Below are 20,596 nucleotides of genomic sequence, written 5' to 3' on the forward strand. Positions count from 1 at the left end.
AGGCCTGACCTACCAGTTGAAAAGAGACTTAGAAGCCGATAAGGCAAATAACTAGTGATCTGTGACCCAGAACTGAGAGAGGCTATCCCCCTGAAGATATTACACTCCCCTTATAATATGGAGTTGAGGATATAGCAGCAGGGCCTCTGGGGGTTGGAGAGAGATCCAAAATGGGGTGGGGAATGTACCGATGGGGTGCTGGAAGGTGGGGGTGAGCAGACATATGGAAGGGAAATGTAGTGATGAAGCCCTTGGGGGTTGCAGGGAAGGGATCCCTCTCTGTTATGCTTTCTCTATTCTGCAGTTTGTAGACTTGAGCTGCAATGAACTAACAGAAATCGTGATCCCTGAGGTGCTGCCAGCTACCTTGCAGGAGCTGGACCTGACTGGAAACACAAACCTGGTGCTAGAACACAAGACCCTGGACATCTTCAGGTGAGTTGCAGGGCTGCTAGGCCAATGAAGCAAGAAGCTCTCTGGGAAGGGCTTATCAAGCTGGGCACAAGCACACAAGATGCATTTTAATACAGACAAATGGAAAGTCATATGTCTAGGAACACAGAATGCATGCCATCCATGCAAGATGGAGAACTCTATCCTGGGAAGCCATGACTCTGAAAAAGACTTGAAGGATCATGGTGGATAAGCAGCTGAACATGAGCTCCCAATGCAATTCTGTGGCCAAAAAGGGCTAATGCAATCCTTGGATATATAAACAGGAACCTCAAGTAGGAGTAGAGAGGTTGTTTTACCTCTGTAATTGGCACTGGTGCGACCTCTTCAGCAATAGTGTTCAGTTCTGGTGTCCACAACTGAAGAAGGATGTTGATAAATTAGAGAGGGTTCGGAGAAGAGCCATGAGATGATTGACGAATTAGATAATATACCTTATAGAGATAGACTCAGGGAGCTCAATCTATTTAGCTTAACAAAGAGAAGGTTAAGGGTTATTTGATCAGTCTCAAAGTACCTATACGAGGAACACAAATTTGATAATGAGCTCTTCAGTCTAGTAGACAAATATATAACAAGATCCAATTATTGAAAGTTGAGGCTAGACAAATTCAGATTGGAAATAAGGTGTAAATTTTTATCTGTGAAGCATGTACCAGAGGTGGAAGTAATGTGTTGACTGGGTCACTGAGCACAGCAAAAGTCCTTAACATCCCCTTCCCACAATCATTCATCCATGACTGACTAATGCTGTCTGTCTTGCAGCAGTCAAATTGCAGATGCTGGCTCTACATCAGCATAGAACTGTTAGGCAAAGAATCTCTTGGTTGGCACCTTGTAGATACATAACAACAGCCCATGGAAGGCTTTGTCCTTAATCTCCTTTCCTGGGCTCAGCTTCTTCCAAGGGGCTGCTTTTTAGGAACTCTAGATTGGTAGGGTGAACTGGCCTTTACCCCTAATGCTTATATGGAGATGCCCCAGGCTGTTGTGCAGTCTGTGGGAGCAGAATGACCTTTGTGATGCTCTCTCTGTAGTCACATTTCCACCCTGAAGATTGATGCCAAGCCCTCCCTCACAGCAGACTCAGTACTCTCCTCTACGCTCTGGAATCATGGGTTAGCCGAGATGGCTGGCCAGAGGAATAAGTGAGTATTATTGCCTGATGTGGGGCTCACACATGGATCCTGAGACACCCACTCTGTTCTTGGGCAAGGGGCAGCATACACTGCTGAATGACCATCAAGCCAATCAAACCCTGCTGTCCTCGGGAGCTAGCCAGCCTTCTCCTGACAACTGGGACCTCCCTTCCCCACTCTCTTCCTTGACTAAAGTCCACATGCTCTGGGACACTGAGGGCCTCTGCCCCCCATCCCTGGGTAGAGCTGCTTTTGCTCTCCCCATGTGTGTGTGTGTGCACACAGAAACCACTAGGCAGAACTACCTCTGCACTCCCCATGCAGGCTCTGCATGTTCCCCCTATGCTGGTGAGGAAGGATGGCCCCATTGGTCTGGGCACTAGCCTTGAACTTGAGAAACCTGAATTTATGTCCCAGCTCCATCGCACATTTTGTATGTGACCTTGGGCAGGTCACTTAGCCCCTCTTTGCCTCAGTTGCCAATATGTACAATGAGATAATAGCACTGCCCTACTTCACAGGGGTATGTGAGGAGAAATAGTTTGGAGATTGTGAGTCACTCAGATACTATGGTAATGAGGCCATATAAGTACCTCATAAGTACCTCAAGCTGCTTTTACCCTCCCCCTATAGGCTCTGTGTGTCAGCCCTGGCTTTGGGGAGCTTTGCAGACAGTGTGGAAGCTGTGTATGGCATGTTCGATGGTGACAGGAATGAGGAGCTGCCCCGTCTCCTGCAATGCACTATGGCAGATGTACTACTGGAGGAGGTGCAGCAGTCGAACATAGACTCTGTGTTCATGTCTAACACCTTCCTGGTCTCCCACAGGTAGGCCAGCAGGTGCTGGGGGCACATGTTGAAACTAGTCAGACTGATGCATGGAGATGTGAGAAGGGCACAGGAGAGATCCTCTCCCAGTGCAGGGTAGGGAGGCTGCACCTGTGAGCAAGGATTTGTTTGTTCCTGCAGTTTGATAAATGGGTGAGAAATGTGGGGAGGAGGCTCAAGTGGGTGGCTTGTTTGTTGAGGGAGAGGGGGCCTTCTTGCATCAATGGGAGAGAGGGAATCTCACTTGTTGATGCAGGATCAAGTGTGGATGGTCTCTGCAGGGTGTTCAGCTGCATCTCTCCCAATGGGTTTGGGGTCATGGATATATACATCACTCTGATACCTAGCACTCTGTGTATGAAGGAGAGACATAAGCCTGTTTGTTAAGTACCTGTCATTGGAAGCTGTGTTCTTTTCATACTGTCTCTTCTTTCCAATAGGAAGTTGGGGATGGCTGGCCAGAAGCTGGGCTCCTCTGCTGTCCTCTGCTATATTCGACATGATGCTACCGACCTGGCTGGCAGCTTCACTCTGACATTGGCCAATGTGGGCACATGCCAAGCCATTCTGTGCCGCAGTGGAAAACCCTTACTCCTTTCCAAAGTCTTCAGCCTGGAACAATATCCTGAGGAGGCCAGGAGAGTCAAGGAGCAAAAAGCCATCATAACAGAGGTCAGTTCTGCTTTTCTGCAGCTCAGCTTTCATCCTGCAATATGGGTTTAATAACAGCACCAGGCTCTAACCTGCTGCAGAGGACATCACAGCAGAGTCTACAGAGATAAATATTTGCATCTCTTTTGTCTCTGCTGCTTCCCAGCTCTGCTCCTGCTGCTGATGGGACATTTAGCATTGAGCGGTCTTGAAATGCCATGCTGAACAGACAGCTGGGCATATCTGGGAGGGTGAGGGATAGGTATGGGAAGCCGGCATATCTAAAACCCCACATGCCAGAACAAACTGCCAGCTGATGTGCGTTGTCTCCATGAAGCTCATGGTGAAGATCCTGACCTAAGCAAAGGGTCATTCACTTAGTGAAACAAATGAGCTATTTCAGCTTTTCACTCCCTCTAGCATGGGGCCACATGGATGGGGATGGATTTTAAAATGGTCATTTTCTGGGCTAAACGTTAGGGTGATTTGAATCTAGTGCAGAAGGGCTCTGACTGACTATATTATGTGCGTGTGGGAAGAGGGGTCGCATCTTATTCTGAAACATCTATTCTTCTTTGAGTGACGGTCCCTATGTGGATTCCAATCACGGGTGCATATGCGTGCCATGTGCTGGAGCTGGAACTGCTCATAGTAGTGTCTGTCAACCCGAATGTGTGTCAACCGCGTGGTGTGTCCAAGGCTTTAAGAAGCTGTGCGGATCAATGCCGCTCCAGTGCCCTATTACCGCCGCATGGCCAGAGTCAGAACCCCCATTCCTCGGGGATCGTAAGCTTGTTTCGAGTTCTATAGTTCTTGCGGTATATAGTTATTCATAGAGTAGTTGTCCATCTTTGTTTTTCCTGTCTCTTAGTTGTTAGTAGTCAGTTGTTAGTTAGGAATAAAAATCCAAGACTTTCCCCTTGGTGGGACTCTCTTCCCAGCCAGGGCACTATGCCCAGACAAGCAGGGTTTGAGTACTGTGCTTCCTTCCCTCGCTCGTTCTCAGTGATTAAAGAACATGAACGGTACTATACTGTGTTGACAAAGCTCACATCGCTGCACGCTGCTTTATCTGCTGCTCCTGCCCACCCCAAATTCAGGAAGCTTATGAGATTTGCCTCCATAAATTCCTGATGGAGGAGACTATGTGCCTTCGTGCACCACAGAAACTAGCACCAGTGTATCTGTTGGATAGCGGCTCTGCACCAGTGGCCAGCCTTACTCCCAGTCCATCCTGCCCGGCACCAGTGGCACTGCAACATCCAACTAAGCACTGAGTGCATAAAAAGCACACCATGGGCACAAGCACAGCATTTCCTGCCCAAGCCGTGGCAGGTCAGGTGAGAAGTCTCACACCAAAGATGAGGCTCCCCCGCGAAGAAGTCTCATTCTGAGCATAAATCCCAACGCCATGCTCCAGCAATGACGACGTCGGCCCCAGTACCAGTCCTGCAGCCTTCACCTCCACTGCCATCCAGTCTGCTGGGACCATCTGCCTGATCCGATGCATCCCAGGATGCCTGTCTCCCTTGACTCCTACGACTGAGCTGATGCTGCCATTTGCTAGCTCTCTGCCGCACTGCCGACCACCCACGGTCCTCCATTCCTACTTGAGGGGCCTCTCTTATTGATGAACCGCCCTCCATTGCTTCCCGCTGCTCTGATGGTCTCGGACACTTTGCCGATCCGTAGTTCACCTACCCGAAGGGACCACCAGTTCCGAGCGACCCTTATGCTTGGCCCTATTGAGCAGCTTGGGATCCATAGCGCATTGTATGCACTGCCACTACTCTCCATCTGCTACCACCGCCTATGACTCCCCTTTGGATGCCCCTGTTCCGCCAGATCCACTTGCACCATTGGCACTGCTGGAACAGTTGGCCCCACCAGTCTCCACTGGCGCTGCCTCCTCTCCTGATGATGTGCCCATCCCTCTGTCTCTCACCTCCAGATGATCAGGCTCAGTATCAAGCCCTCCTTCATCGTATGGCCACTGCCCTCAAACTTCCTGTGGAGGACATGCAGGATCCTCAAGACCAGTTCATGGATATTCTGCAGCCTCCAAGCCCCACTCGTACTGCCCTAATGCCATCCTTCAACCTGCCCAAGCAGTTGGGCACACACCAGCTTCCTGTATGTCTATTCCAATGCGAGCTGAATGCTGCTATTTCATGCCGGCCAAGGGTATGGACTTTCTTTTCCAGCACCCTGCTCCAAATTCCCTGGTATTCCAGGCAGCTATGGAGCATGCCCACCAATACCTTCGCTCCACTCCCCATCCTTCCCCGACTAGGCAGGCAAAAAGCTTGGCCTTGTCGAGCGTAAGGTTTACTCCTCTGCGGGCCTCCAATTTTGTATAGCCAGTTACCAAGCCATTCTGGCCAAATATGACTCCCGCTCCTATGCCAAACTGGCACAATTCAGGGACTTTCTTCCCCCAGACAAGCAACAGGACTTTCAGTCGCTCATAGACGAGGACATGTTGGTCACTAAAGTCGCACTTCAAGCTGCAATGAACACTGCAGATACCACCTCCCGGATCGCTGGCCTCTGTGATAGTGCTCCACCATGACTCATGGCTGAATTGCAGCCCCCAGAAGGAGGTCCGGACAACTGTTGAAGATCTCCCCTTTGGTAACAACAAACTTTTCAGCGACAGGAGGGACGAGTCCCTTCACTCCCTGAAAGACCCAGAGCCACCCTCCAATCCCTGGGCCTCTACACCCTGGCCCCAACTCATTGACAAAACTGGTCCTCCTTCTGCCCCTGCCCCCAACAAACTTACCAGCCTTATCCACAGTGCCAGCCTGAACTACCCCATCGCTGTCCATGCTCTCAATGCCTGCAACAATCTTTTGCCTCTAACTCGGCTGCCTCCATGTTCACCTACTGTACCCCCAGACTCACCTTTTGACTCCTTCGCAGAGAACCACGAACCTTCCTCCATTCCGCTGGTTATACTCCACATCATCTTCGGCGACAGCCTTGCCCTATTCGCCTGCAGCTGGGCAAGATTACTACCGACAAATGGGTGCTAGATGTCATTCGCCACAGCTACCTAATAGAGTTCTTTCTTTCCCTCCTCGCCACCCTCCCCATGATCACCCTTTGGACCCCTCCCCATACTACCTCCTCCAACAGGAAGTGGACGCCCTCCTCCACAAGGGCGCCATAGAGCCAGTACCACAATGCTATAGTAGCCATGGCTTTTACTCCGCCTATTTCCTCATACCGAAGAAAGGGGTGGTATCTGCTGTAACTGGGTCAGACCAGACCGCTACAGGAGAGGCAGGTATGTTAGCCCCAGGATAAGCAGGTCCGTTTTCTTTTGGTAGCTGAACAGGGGTTACTCTAAGTTAATTAGGACACCTGGGGTCGATCAAGGGCCTACCCAGAACCTGTTAAGAGCCGCCCCTCCAGCCAGATAGGGGTGTGCGATAGGAGCTGTGGGAGGAAGGCGAGCTACTGGAGAGCTGGATGGTGCAGACACTGACAAGCACCAGGAAAGAAACCACGCAGGTACAGAGGCAAAGAGTGGGAGAATCCCTGCCCAATGGGGCGGATGGCCCTTCTGGGCCCCCGAGGTCTGAGGGAAGAGACTCCGCCAGAGGGGAGAGACTGAACCAGGTGTCTGGTCTGTTGCCACCACACCCGCAGGGGCTACCAGAAACTGAGAGGCTCCTCTTCCCCTCCCCCCATCAAGGAGGCCAGAGGGGAACCCTGCTCTGGCAGGATGTGAACAGCAAGCCCAGGGGCATGGGGAAAATTCTGAGGGAAAGAGGAATACCCCAGCCCACCGTTAAACGGAAGCATGGGACCCACTGAGGTGGAGAAGAAGGTCTGTCACACAGCCCTATTCTGGAGCTCTGCTTACTCAACAGATTTATCCGCAAGTTCCGCTTCTGGATGGACACATAAGAATGGCCATACTGGGTCAGACCAAAGGTCCATCTAGCCCTGTTTCCTGTCTTCCAATGCCAGGTGCCCCAGAGGGAATGAACAGAACACATAATCATCAAATGATCCATTCCCTGTCTCCCATTCCTAGCTTCTGTCAAAGAGAGGCTAGGGACACCATCCCTGCCCATCCTGGCTAATAGCCATTGATGGACCCATCCTCCATGAACTTATCTAGTTCTTCCCCTGATACTTCTGTGTCTTGCCAGGGGAGCCTGGTTCGCAGCTTTTAATATGAAGGATACCTGTTTTCATATCGACATTCATCCTGCCCACCGTAAATTTCTCTGCTTCATGGTAGACAATTCACACTACCAGTTAAGAGCCCTTCCTATAGCTACTGCCCCCCCAAGTCTTCACCAAGGTCTTCGTCATCGTAGCAGCATTATGTGTGCCACCTGGGACATTCCCTCTCTCCCTATCTCGACGTTTGGCTTCTCGTTGCATTCTCATGCACTCGTCTCCTTGCCATTGTCCAAACTGGACAAGCTCAGCATCTGCATCAATGAAGACAAATCAATACTTACTCCCACTCACAACCTCATCTTCATAGGGGCATCTCAATTCTGTCACGGTCCATGCCTTTCGCTGCCCTCACCACTCTCATTGCGCGCATTTGCCATTGACCTCACACGTGCCTCCGACAGTGCCTCTCGCTCTTTAGCTACATGGTGACCTGCACCATGGTGACACCCTTCACACACCTTTACATGCACTGCCTCCAACTCTGGCTCCAGTTGACTTACAACACACAGAGGGACCCTCTCTCCAAGCTGGTTCTCTTCCCCCGCTTCCATCCTGGTCTCCCTCACTTGGTGGTGCAACCTGTCCTAACTTTTGCATGCTAACAGAGGTCACCCCAACTCTAACTTGGGGTCTTGGTAAGTCTCGGTTCTTCAAAACCCATCATTGGGTTTCCCCCATGGTTACATATTCATCCCTTTTAGATCTGGAACCAGAAAAAAGGCAGCTGTTTCTTTATACATCTCTGGGCTTTGATCTTGGCCTTCTATGAAAGGTAGTCAGCAGATAATGACCATCTTCTCAGGGTGTAGCTTCAAAAAGCTGGGTTTTTGTCTATCCAGAGTTGGGGACTTTGCATTAACTTCTCTCTAAGGATTCCACAAAAAAGTCACTTAACACTTACTGTCCCAAAAGTCCATACTTGTCTGGCACATTTCAATATAGTCTTTGAGCTCCCAGGTTTTGCATCTGTCACATCTTCTCCTCCCCCCCCCCGCAAGAGGTGACGTACAGTTCCAGCCCACAATAATACGTAAACGTCATAGAATAAAGTATTAAGGATATTGCAGGAAATTGTCACACTATGTATAATGGTCTGCTAGGAGCGGGACTGAGACCCACTTCCCATAGACCACAAACCATCCACCCGATAGGTATACACTAATAGATTATAAAGCCAGAAGGTTTCAGAGTGGTAGCCGTGTATCAGCAAAAATAATGAGGAGTCCTTGTGGCACCTTAGAGACTAACTAATTTATTTGGGCATAAGCTTTCATGGGTTAGAATCCACTTCATCAGATGCATGGAGTGAAAATGCAGGAGCAGGTATAAGGGACCACTGTAATCATCTAGTCTGCATAACTGCATAACTCAGGCCATCAGACTATGCTGAATTATTTCCTGTTTGCACTAAAGCATATTTCTTAGAAAAACATCCAATCTTGATTTAAAAATTACCAGTGATGGAAAATCCACCACAACTGTAGATAAATTGTTCCAATGGTTAAGTAACCTCACTTTGCCTATAAATATAAGCCTCATTTCCAGCCTAAATATGTCTAGCTCAACTTCCAACTGTTGAATACTGTTATATTTCTCTCCTAGACTGAAGAACCCTCTGTTATCAAATTTTCTTATCTGTATAGGCACATATAGACTGTGACCAAGTCATCCCTTAACCTTCTCTTTAAGCTAAACAGATTGAGCTCCTTGAGTCTGTCACTATAAGACAGATTTTCTCATTTTTTTAATCATTCTCATGGCTCTTCTCTGAACCCTCTTCAACTGATCAACATCCTTCTTGAACTGTGGACAGCAGAACTGGACACAGTATTCCAGCAATGGTTGCACATGTGCCAAATACTGAGGTAATACAATTTCCTTACTCCTGCTTGATATTCCCCTGTTTATACATCTAATTATTGCATTAGCCCATTTGAAAACAGCATCACATGGGGAGCTCATGTACAGCTGATTATCTACCATGATCCCAAATCTTTTTCAGAGTTACTGCTTTGCAGGATAGAATCCTCATCCTGTCAGTATGGCTTGCATTCTGTGTTTGTAGATGTATGACTGTGTTTAAGTGTGGTCAAATGCAGAGGCGACACGCAACTCTTGATGGGGTGCACTATTTAAGGGGGTGGGGCATGTGACCACCCCACATGTCATCTCTGTCCCCTTTCCCACTCCCCTGCCCGGGCCTCCCACACCAAGCCAGCACCACCTTGTCCCCACACCCCTCACAGCTCCTTCCCCACTTCCTCCATTGCCTCCCTGCCATGGGCGTAGCACAGGCCAGTGGCCTCCAGACACCTACTGCCAAGCAGGTAACTGTGGTTGCAGGTGAGGAAGACATGAGACTCAATGGGCTTCCCTGTGCCCCGTCTGGTGAAGCTGCACTGCCAGTCCCATCTCTCTTCCCTGCTCTGGGACCCTTCTAGCAGGGCTCAGCAGGTGCGTGGTGCCTGTGCCTTTCCCAGGCATATTACCCTCAGCTGTGCTCATCCTAACTCCAACCCTGGTAGAAATCTGGGGGGCATATGACTCTGTGTGCCCCCACGCTTTGCTTCTGGTCAAATGTATGTTGTTTGCTTGCGCCCATCTTATGAAGCTATCTAGATTATTCTGTATCAGTGACCTGTTCTCTTCATTATTTATGACTCCCCAATCTTTGTGTCATCTGCAAACTTTTATCAGTAATGATTTCTTTTTTTTGTAGGTCATTGATAAAAATGTCAAATAGAGTAGGGCCAAGAGCCAATCCCTGCAGAACCCCACTAAAACACAGCTGCTTAGTTATGGTTTCCTGTTTACAATTATGTTTTGAGACCTATCGCCAGTTTTTGATTCATTTAATGTATGCCATGTTGATTTTGTATTCTAGTTTTTTCAAAATGTTGTGGGGTACCAAGTCAGGTGTCTTGCAGACATGTCAGGGCTTGTATACATGAACTTTTAGTTCTCCTTCAAATGACTATGCACATATATGTTCCCCTAGGTGGCCTCTGCTCTCCTTGTGTTCTCAGACAAGAGCATAAAGGGGTGGGTCTGCCCCCCTCCCTCTCAGTTCCTTCATATTGCAGATGGCAAGAAGTTGTGCTCCCCATTGCATTTGCTTCAGTTAGCCAGCGTTTCAGAACTCGTTTAGTGTGTATTGTTACAGTAGTATTGTGTGTAATATAAAAGAAAAGGAGTACTTGTGGCACCTTAGAGACTAACAAATTTATTAGAGCATAAGCTTTCGTGAGCTACAGCTCACTTCATCGGATGCATTTGGTGGAAAAAACAGAGGAGAGATTTATATACACACACACAGAGAACATGAAACAATGGGTTTATCATACACACTGTAAGGAGAGTGATCACTTAAGATAAGCCATCACCAACAGCAGGGGGGGGAAGGAGGAAAACCTTTCATGGTGACAAGCAGGTAGGCTAATTCCAGCAGTTAACAAAAATATCAGAGGAACAGTGGGGGGTGGGGTGGGAGGGAGAAATACCATGGGGAAATAGTTTTACTTTGTGTAATGACTCATCCATTCCCAGTCTCTATTCAAGCCTAAGTTAATTGTATCTAGTTTGCAAATTAATTCCAATTCAGCAGTCTCTCGTTGGAGTCTGTTTTTGAAGCTTTTTTGTTGAAGTATAGCCACTCTTAGGTCTGTGATCAAGTGACCAGAGAGATTGAAGTGTTCTCCAACTGGTTTTTGAATGTTATAATTCTTGACGTCTGATTTGTGTCCATTCATTCTTTTACGTAGAGACTGTCCAGTTTGGCCAATGTACATGGCAGAGGGGCATTGCTGGCACATGATGGCATATATCACATTGGTAGATGCGCAGGTGAACGAGCCTCTGATAGTGTGGCTGATGTGATTAGGCCCTATGATGGTATCCCCTGAATAGATATGTGGACAGAGTTGGCAACGGGCTTTGTTGCAAGGATAGGTTCCTGGGTTAGTGGTTCTGTTGTGTGGTGTGTGGTTGCTGGTGAGTATTTGCTTCAGATTGGGGGGCTGTCTGTAAGCAAGGACTGGTCTGTCTCCCAAGATCTGAGAGAGCGATGGCTCGTCCTTCAGGATAGGTTGTAGATCCTTGATGATGCGTTGGAGGGGTTTTAGTTGGGGGCTGAAGGTGATGGCTAGTGGCGTTCTGTTGTTTTCTTTGTTGGGCCTGTCCTGTAGTAGGTGACTTCTGGGTACTCTTCTGGCTCTGTCAATCTGTTTCTTCACTTCAGCAGGTGGGTATTGTAGTTGTAGGAATGCATGATGGAGATCTTGTAGGTGTTTGTCTCTGTCTGAGGGGTTGGAGCAAATGCGGTTATATCGTAGCGCTTGGCTGTAGACAATGGATCGAGTGGTATGATCTGGATGAAAGCTAGAGGCATGTAGGTAGGAATAGCGGTCAGTAGGTTTCCGATATAGGGTGGTGTTTATGTGACCATCGCTTATTAGCACCGTAGTGTCCAGGAAGTGGATCTCTTGTGTGGACTGGTCCAGGCTGAGGTTGATGGTGGGATGGAAATTGTTGAAATCATGGTGGAATTCCTCAAGAGCTTCTTTTCCATGGGTCCAGATGATGAAGATGTCATCAATGTAGCGCAAGTAGAGTAGGGGCATTAGGGGACGAGAGCTGAGGAAGCGTTGTTCTAAGTCAGCCATAAAAATGTTGGCATACTGTGGGGCCATGCGGGTACCCATCGCAGTGCCGCTGATTTGAAGGTATACATTGTCACCAAATGTGAAATAGTTATGAGTCAGGACAAAGTCACAAAGTTCTGCCACCAGGTTAGCCGTGACAGTATCGGGGATACTGTTCCTGATGGCTTGTAGTCCATCTTTGTGTGGAATGTTGGTGTAGAGGGCTTCTACATCCTCCTTCCCCCCCCTGCTGTTGGTGATGGCTTATCTTAAGTGATCACTCTCCTTACAGTGTGTATGATAAACCCATTGTTTCATGTTCTCTGTGTGTGTGTATATAAATCTCTCCTCTGTTTTTTCCACCAAATGCATCCGATGAAGTGAGCTGTAGCTCACGAAAGCTTATGCTCTAATAAATTTGTTAGTCTCTAAGGTGCCACAAGTACTCCTTTTCTTTTTGCGAATACAGACTAACACGGCTGCTACTCTGAAACCTGTGATTATGCAATGCACTGAATTTAGCTGTATAGAGTGGAAATCTGTCAACTTCATGAAAAAACTCGCACAGATACAGACAGACATCATCTTCCTCTCCAAATGCAAACAGATGGACATCATACCGAAAGGACTGAAGGTAAAAAATCCATTACAATCTACATACCACACAGACTATGCTGACAGCTTGTGCCACACACTCTCAAGGAAACTGCGGAACCACCTGATCAACATCCTCTACAGCAAACAGGGAAAGATTAAGAATGAGCTCTCAAAACTGGATACTCTCATAAAGAACCAACCTTCCACACACACTTCCTCGTGGCTGGACTTTACAAAAACTAGACAAGCCATTTACAAAACACACTTTGATTCTCTACAAAAGAAAAAGGACACTAAGCTATCTAAACTACTATATGCCACAAGGGGCCACAACAATGGTTCCCGTAACCCACCCAGCAATATTGTTAATCTATCCAACTATACTCTTAGCCCAGCGGAAGAATCTGTCCTATCTCGGGGCCTCTCCTTTTGCCCCTCCACCCCCACGAACATGATACAGTTCTGTGGTGACCTAGAATCCTATTTTCGACGTCTCAGACTCAAGGAATATTTCCAACACACCTCTGACCAACATATTAACCCACAGAGACCTTCCTGCCAACACTACAAAAAGAAGGATTCTGGGTGGACTCCTCCTGAAGGTCGAAACAGCAGCCTGGATTTCTACATAGACTGCTTCCGCCGACGTGCACGAGCTGAAATTGTGGAAAAGCAGCATCGCTTACCCCATAACCTCAGCCATGCAGAACACAGTGCCATCCACAGCCTCAGAAACAACTCTGACATCATAATCAAAAAGGCTGACAAAGGAGGTGCTGTCGTCATCATGAATAGGTCGGAGTATGAACAAGAGGCTACTAGGCAGCTCTCCAACACCACTTTCTACAAGCCATTACCCTCTGATCCCACTGAGAGTTACCAAAAGAAACTACAGCATTTGCTCAAGAAACTCCCTGAAAAAGCACAAGAACAAATCCGCACAGACACACCCCTGGAGCCACGACCTGGGGTATTCTATCTGCTACCCAAGATCCATAAACCTGGAAATCCTGGACGCCCCATCATCTCAGGCATTGGCACCCTGACAGCAGGATTGTCTGGCTATGTAGACTCCCTCCTCAGGCCCTTCGTTACCAGCACTCCCAGCTATCTTCGAGACACCACCGATTTCCTGAGGAAACTACAGTCCATTGGTGATCTTCCTAAAAACACCATCCTAGCCACTATGGATGTAGAAGCCCTCTACACCAACATTCCACACAAAGATGGACTACAAGCCATCAGGAACAGTATCCCCGATACTGTCACGGCTAACCTGGTGGCAGAACTTTGTGACTTTGTCCTGACTCATAACTATTTCACATTTGGTGACAATGTATACCTTCAAATCAGCGGCACTGCGATGGGTACCCGCATGGCCCCACAGTATGCCAACATTTTTATGGCTGACTTAGAACAACGCTTCCTCAGCTCTCGTCCCCTAATGCCCCTACTCTACTTGCGCTACATTGATGACATCTTCATCATCTGGACCCATGGAAAAGAAGCTCTTGAGGAATTCCACCATGATTTCAACAATTTCCATCCCACCATCAACCTCAGCCTGGACCAGTCCACACAAGAGATCCACTTCCTGGACACTACGGTGCTAATAAGCGATGGTCACATAAACACCACCCTATATCGGAAACCTACTGACCGCTATTCCTACCTACATGCCTCTAGCTTTCATCCAGATCATACCACTCGATCCATTGTCTACAGCCAAGCGCTACGATATAACCGCATTTGCTCCAACCCCTCAGACAGAGACAAACACCTACAAGATCTCTATCATGCATTCCTACAACTACAGTACCCACCTGCTGAAGTGAAGAAACAGATTGACAGAGCCAGAAGAGTACCCAGAAGTCACCTACTACAGGACAGGCCCAACAAAGAAAACAACAGAACGCCACTAGCCATCACCTTCAGCCCCCAACTAAAACCCCTCCAACGCATCATCAAGGATCTACAACCTATCCTGAAGGACGAGCCATCGCTCTCTCAGATCTTGGGAGACAGACCAGTCCTTGCTTACAGACAGCCCCCCAATCTGAAGCAAATACTCACCAGCAACCACACACCACACAACAGAACCACTAACCCAGGAACCTATCCTTGCAACAAAGCCCGTTGCCAACTCTGTCCACATATCTATTCAGGGGATACCATCATAGGGCCTAATCACATCAGCCACACTATCAGAGGCTCGTTCACCTGCGCATCTACCAATGTGATATATGCCATCATGTGCCAGCAATGCCCCTCTGCCATGTACATTGGCCAAACTGGACAGTCTCTACGTAAAAGAATGAATGGACACAAATCAGACGTCAAGAATTATAACATTCAAAAACCAGTTGGAGAACACTTCAATCTCTCTGGTCACTTGATCACAGACCTAAGAGTGGCTATACCTCAACAAAAAAGCTTCAAAAACAGACTCCAACGAGAGACTGCTGAATTGGAATTAATTTGCAAACTAGATACAATTAACTTAGGCTTGAATAGAGACTGGGAATGGATGAGTCATTACACAAAGTAAAACTATTTCCCCATGGTATTTCTCCCTCCCACCCCACCCCCCACTGTTCCTCTGATATTCTTGTTAACTGCTGGAATTAGCCTACCTGCTTGTCACCATGAAAGGTTTTCCTCCTTCCCCCCCCTGCTGTTGGTGATGGCTTATCTTAAGTGATCACTCTCCTTACAGTGTGTATGATAAACCCATTGTTTCATGTTCTCTGTGTGTGTGTATATAAATCTCTCCTCTGTTTTTTCCACCAAATGCATCCGATGAAGTGAGCTGTAGCTCACGAAAGCTTATGCTCTAATAAATTTGTTAGTCTCTAAGGTGCCACAAGTACTCCTTTTCTTTTTGCGAATACAGACTAACACGGCTGCTACTCTGAAACTTGTGTGTAATATAGTTAGTTTAGGTAGCATTTAATAGTTACATGGAGAATTTATTATGCAAAAATCCCCAGGTTTTAAGAAGTATGCCACATGTAAGGGTGTTATGCCTATCTGTGACAGGGATAAGAGCTGCTTGATTTGGCTTGGTGAGGGCCATATGAGAGACAAATACCCTACTTGTACATCCTTCCCCACCAGGACTAAAAACAGAGGGGATTTATGCCTCAAAGTTCACCTCATGAAAGAGGTGATGCATCCTGTGTCAAAACAGAGCCCTGACTGGGAGAGAAAGTGGGTTCAGAATCCACAAGGAGTGCCTTCCAGCTGTCCCTGATTCGAGGCACAAGTCTGGTGAGAAACATCTCTTTGCCCTCACCGTCAGCTTCTTCAAAGCGCTCCAAGCATTCCAATGCCGACAAGCAGGCAAAGTCTTGGAGTTCTCCTAGAAAGACTGCTGGTAAGTCCTGCAGGTTCAAGACATCACAAATCTAGAAACTCACCAGCTCTGTCCGAGGCAGCACCATTGACTCCGGCTCTTTCAGGACTATTGAGACTGGTGTCTTCAGTCCTTCATCTTTCCAGCTGATGCAGTCTACCTCAGTGCTGCTGGCTCTGTAGACACCCGTACATGCACTCTTAACCTGTTGCCAGAGCTGTCCCATCCATAGGACGGACCGGGGCAACCGTCCTGGGCCCCACGCTTTTGGGGGCCCTGTGCTTTGGGACATGAGGTCCACGGCGGCCTGGGGAGCTAGTGGGGGGCCTGGCACCGGCAGCAGCGAGCAACCCAGCCTGCTCCGCCCTGCTGGCTCCCGGCGTCACTCGGGGGTGGGAGTTTTGGGAAAGGGATGGGATGGGGGTAGGGCAGGGGTGGGAAGAGGCGGGGTGGGAGTTTGGAGGAACGGGTGGAGTGAGGGCGGGACCTGGGTCCTGACCCCTCCTAGGGACGGCCCTGCCTGTTGCAGTGCCCTCTACTCTGCAGGCGTTCTTCCTGGCAAGGGATCTTCTCTGTCTTTCCCTACTGGACTCTCCTTTGCTGCAGCTGGCTCTGCTTAAAGGCAACTCCAATATTGCTTTGTCAATATTCTCAACACCAATGCACACAACGCCCCCAATAAACTTGAAGTCATCAGCACTGCTGGCTCACTCAGCACAACAGGAGCTTTTAGTCATCAGCACTGTTTAGACACTCCACTTCAGCCAATGCACTTCAGGGCCATTAGCACTGTTGGCTCCATCAAATACAATACTGTTTCTCTGCCAGTTATGCTGGCACTTATCACCTCATCTGCATTCTGACCACCTTGACCTTCAGTTTTGTTGGATCGCAGTGTTTCTCCTGTACCCAGACCACCTCGAACTACAACGGGCACTGCTCCTCCCTATTCCGAAAAAACTATATTTATTCCTCAGACTCTGAAAGGGGGAACCTGTCACTTTTAGATCACCTTATAGGCCTTCTGCCATGGTTACGGGATCTAAGGACCAAGACTAGGTTTCTTATAAGCAGGCTTCAGGAGGATGTCTCTCACTGTGGATGGCTCACACTGTGCAGTATCTTTCATGGCCTTAGTGGTCTTGGGCTGCTCTGAGAGATTCTAGGCCTCCATCACGCTCATGCTCTAGGAGAAAGTTGTCTCCTCCTCCCGCTGTGCAGGAAACCTCTACCCAGGATCCTACTACCATCTCTCCACCCACTGAGTTGGACCCCATGGTCTCCTTTTCAATAGGACTCTCTTTGAACCAATGGGTACAATCTCACACTTGCTTATTGTCTATGAAGGCAGCATTTCTGGTGGCAGTCACTTCCACAAGGAGGGTTTTAAAACTTCAAGAGCTCCTGCGTGACCACAATATTCCATAAAGACAAGGTTTCCCTTAGGCTATACCTTAACTTTATGCTTAAAGTAATATCATCTTTCCAGCTGAACCAAACTATTCATCTTCTGGTGTTTTTCCCCAAAACTGCATTCTTCCAGAGCTGACAAGTCTTTGTACTTTCTTAGAGCTTTGGCATTCTGCCTGGACCAAATTAGGCTCTTCAGAACCTCTCTCAGGCTTTCTGTAGCCTACACTGAGAGTGTTAAGGGTCAATCAATGTCACCTCAGCAAATCTCCAATTGGATTTCTGACTGCATTAATCCTCTTGCTAATGTCTCTCCTCCACCGAGAATAACAGCTCACTCAACAAGGCTCAGTTCACTTCATCAGCCTTTGAACAACGTCTCAATAGCAAATACCTACAAAGCAGCAAAATGGTCATCTGTACATACCTTTTCCGGACATTACACCATCACTCAAACCTCTTGTGAGGATGCCAACTTTGGCAAGCCTGTGTTACAATCTCTGTTCACATGAGCTGAAGTCACTCCACCTGTACAGGAACTTCGGATGAGTCACCTGCAGTGGATTGTATATGTGCACAATCACTCAAAGGAGAAAAAATGGTTAGCTACCTGTACAGTAATTGTTGTAGTTCTTTGAGTAGTGTCACTATGGGTGCGCCACTGTAGGTGTGTGTGCGTGCACATGTGGCTCCCTGCCTGCCACGAGACTAGCCAGTGTGTGTGAGCATTTCTTCCTCAGTTCTTTCTCAACCACCCTATGCTAGAGAGGGAGCTGAGAGCTCACTGTTCACGAATCGTTAACTCCTGATAGTTTTGCAAATTTTTTTTCTGCTTTGAAGCCCCTTTCTTTTAGTATTCGTTTGTTCTTTAGTTGCCCATGCCGAGAAAAGAAAAAGAAGAAAAGAAAACAACAATAAGATCTCGCCTCCCGCTAACCCCGGCATGGGGAGATCCCTGGACAAGGATAAGGATATGCTTGGCTTCCCAGGCTTCAAAAAGTATCTTAACTGCAAAGATTCCATTCCAGTAACGGACGGACACTTGCAGTGTATTCACTGCCTCAGAGAGAAGCACAATCCACAAAAGTGTGGTTGGTGACAGCAGCTAAAACCCAGGTTCAGGAATTACAGAGAGTTAAGGCTAAGGGTATGTCTACACTACGAAATTAGGTTGAATTTATAGAAGTCATTTTTTTAGAAATTGTTTTTATATAGTCCATTATGTGTGTCCCCACACAAAATGCTCTAAGTGCATTAACTAGGCGGAGTTCTTCCACAGTACCGAGGCTAGCGTCGACTTCTGGAGCATTGCACTGTAGGTAGCTATCCCACAGTTCCTGCAGTCTCCGCCGCCCACTGGAATTCTGGGTTGAGATCCCAATGCCTAATGGGGCAAAAACATTGTCGCAGGTGGTTCTGGGTACATATCGTCAGGCCCTCTGTGAAAGCAACGGCAGACAATCATTTCATGCCTTTTTTATTGAGTTACCTGTGCAGACGCCATACCACGGCAAGCGTGGAGCCCGCTCAGTTCACTGTCACTGTACGTCTCCTTGGTGCTGGCAGACACGGTACTGCATTGCTACAAAGCAGCAGCTCATTGCCTTGTGGCAGCAGACGGTGTGATAGGCCTGATAACCATCGTCATCATGTCCTAGGTGCTCTTGACCGCCTTAGTGAGGTCGGTCAGGAGTGCTTGGGCAGACATGGGCACAGGGACATAAATAGGAGTGACTCGACCAGGTCATTTTCTTTAGTCCTGCCAGCAGTCCTATTGCACTGTCTTCTGCCGAGCAGCCAGAGATGAGGATGGCTAGCAGTCCTGCTGCACTGTCTGCTGCCAGCCTAAGATGTAAAAGATAGATGGACTGGATCAAAACAAGAAATAGATCAGATTTGTTTTGTATTCATTTGCTCCCCCCTCCCTCCCTCCGTGAAATCAACGGTCGACAATTGTTTTGGTGAGGTCTGTCAGGCGCACCTTGAAAAGTTAATGGAGATTCAGTCCTGCCTGGAATACCGGGGGGAGGGATATCTCAGTGGGTTGAGCACTGGCCTGCTAAACCCACAGTTTTGAGTTCAATCCTTGAGGGGTCCATTCTGTGTGACAGTTATTTTTGTTTCTCCTTGATGTAAAGCCACCCCCTTTGCTGATTTTACTTCCCTGTAAGCCAACCCTGTAAGCCATGTCATCAGTCGCCCCTCCCTCCGTCAGAGCAACGGCAGACCATCATTCTGCGCCTTTTTTCCATGCAGACGCCATACCACGGCAAGCATGTGCCCGCTCAGATCACTTTGGCAATTATGAGCACATTAAACACCATGTGCATTATCCAGCAGTATATGCAGCACCAGAACCTGCCAAAGCGAAACCAGGCGAGTAGGTGACGTCAGCGCGGTGATGAGAGTGTTGAGGACATGGACACAGACTTCTCTCAAAGCACGGACCCTGGCAATGTGGCATCATGGTGCTAATGGGGCAGGTTCATGCCGTGGAACGCCGGTTCTGGCCCCAGGAAACAAGCACAGACTGGTGGGACCGCATAGCGTTGCAGGTCTGGGACGATTCCCCGTGGCTGCAAAACTTTCGCATGTGTAAGTACACTTTCATGGAACTTTGTGACTTGCTTTCCCCTGCCCTGAAGCGCCAGAATACCAAGATGAGAGCAGCCCTCACAGTTGAGAAGCGAGTGGCAATAGCCCTGTGGAAGCTTGCAACGCCAGATAGCCACCAGTCAGTCGGGAATCAATTTGGAGTGGGCAAATCTACTGTGGGGGCTGCTATGATGCAAGTAGCCAACGCAATCAAAGATCTGCTGATATCAAGGGTAGTGAATCTGGGAAATTTGCAGGTCATAGTGGATGGCTTTGCTGCAATGGATTCCCTAACTGTGGTGGGGCCATAGACGGAACCTATATCCTGATCTTGGGACTGAAGCACCAAGCCAGTGAGTACATAAACCACAAGGGGTACTTTTCAATAGTGCTTCAAGCACTGGTGGATCACAAGGGATGTTTCACCAACATCAACATCGGATGGCCGGGAAAGGTACATGACGCTCGCATCTTCAGGAACTCTGGTCTGTTTCAAAAGCTGCAGGAAGGAGCTTTCCTCCCAGACCAGAAAATAACTGTTGGGGGTGTTGAAATGCCTATAGTTATCCTTGAGGACCCAGCCTAACCCTTAATACCATGGCTCATGAAGCTATACACAGGCAGCCTGGACAGTAGTCAGGAGCTGTTCAACTACAGGCTGAGCAAGTGCAGAATGGTGGTAGAGTGTGCATTTGGATGTTTAAAGGGTCGCTGGCACAGTTTAC

The 20,596-nt window shown here is 48.2% G+C and overlaps 1 protein-coding gene across 4 annotated transcripts in view; it reads left to right on the forward strand.

Annotated features, from left to right (window-relative positions):
• The window catches only part of PHLPP2 (PH domain and leucine rich repeat protein phosphatase 2), a 157,649-nt gene that overhangs the window by 120,817 nt on the left and 16,236 nt on the right, over positions 1–20,596 (forward strand). For all 4 annotated transcript variants that reach the window (XM_043494744.1, XM_038367803.2, XM_043494746.1 and 1 more), the window contains 4 exons: positions 305–435; positions 1,491–1,601; positions 2,226–2,420; positions 2,861–3,092. In XM_043494744.1, coding sequence (XP_043350679.1) covers positions 305–435; positions 1,491–1,601; positions 2,226–2,420; positions 2,861–3,092 — 669 coding nt within the window. The remainder of the gene's footprint in view (positions 1–304; positions 436–1,490; positions 1,602–2,225; positions 2,421–2,860; positions 3,093–20,596) is intronic.

Source organism: Dermochelys coriacea, chromosome 12 (genome assembly GCF_009764565.3).
Source record: "Dermochelys coriacea isolate rDerCor1 chromosome 12, rDerCor1.pri.v4, whole genome shotgun sequence".
Taxonomy (NCBI): domain Eukaryota; kingdom Metazoa; phylum Chordata; order Testudines; family Dermochelyidae; genus Dermochelys; species Dermochelys coriacea.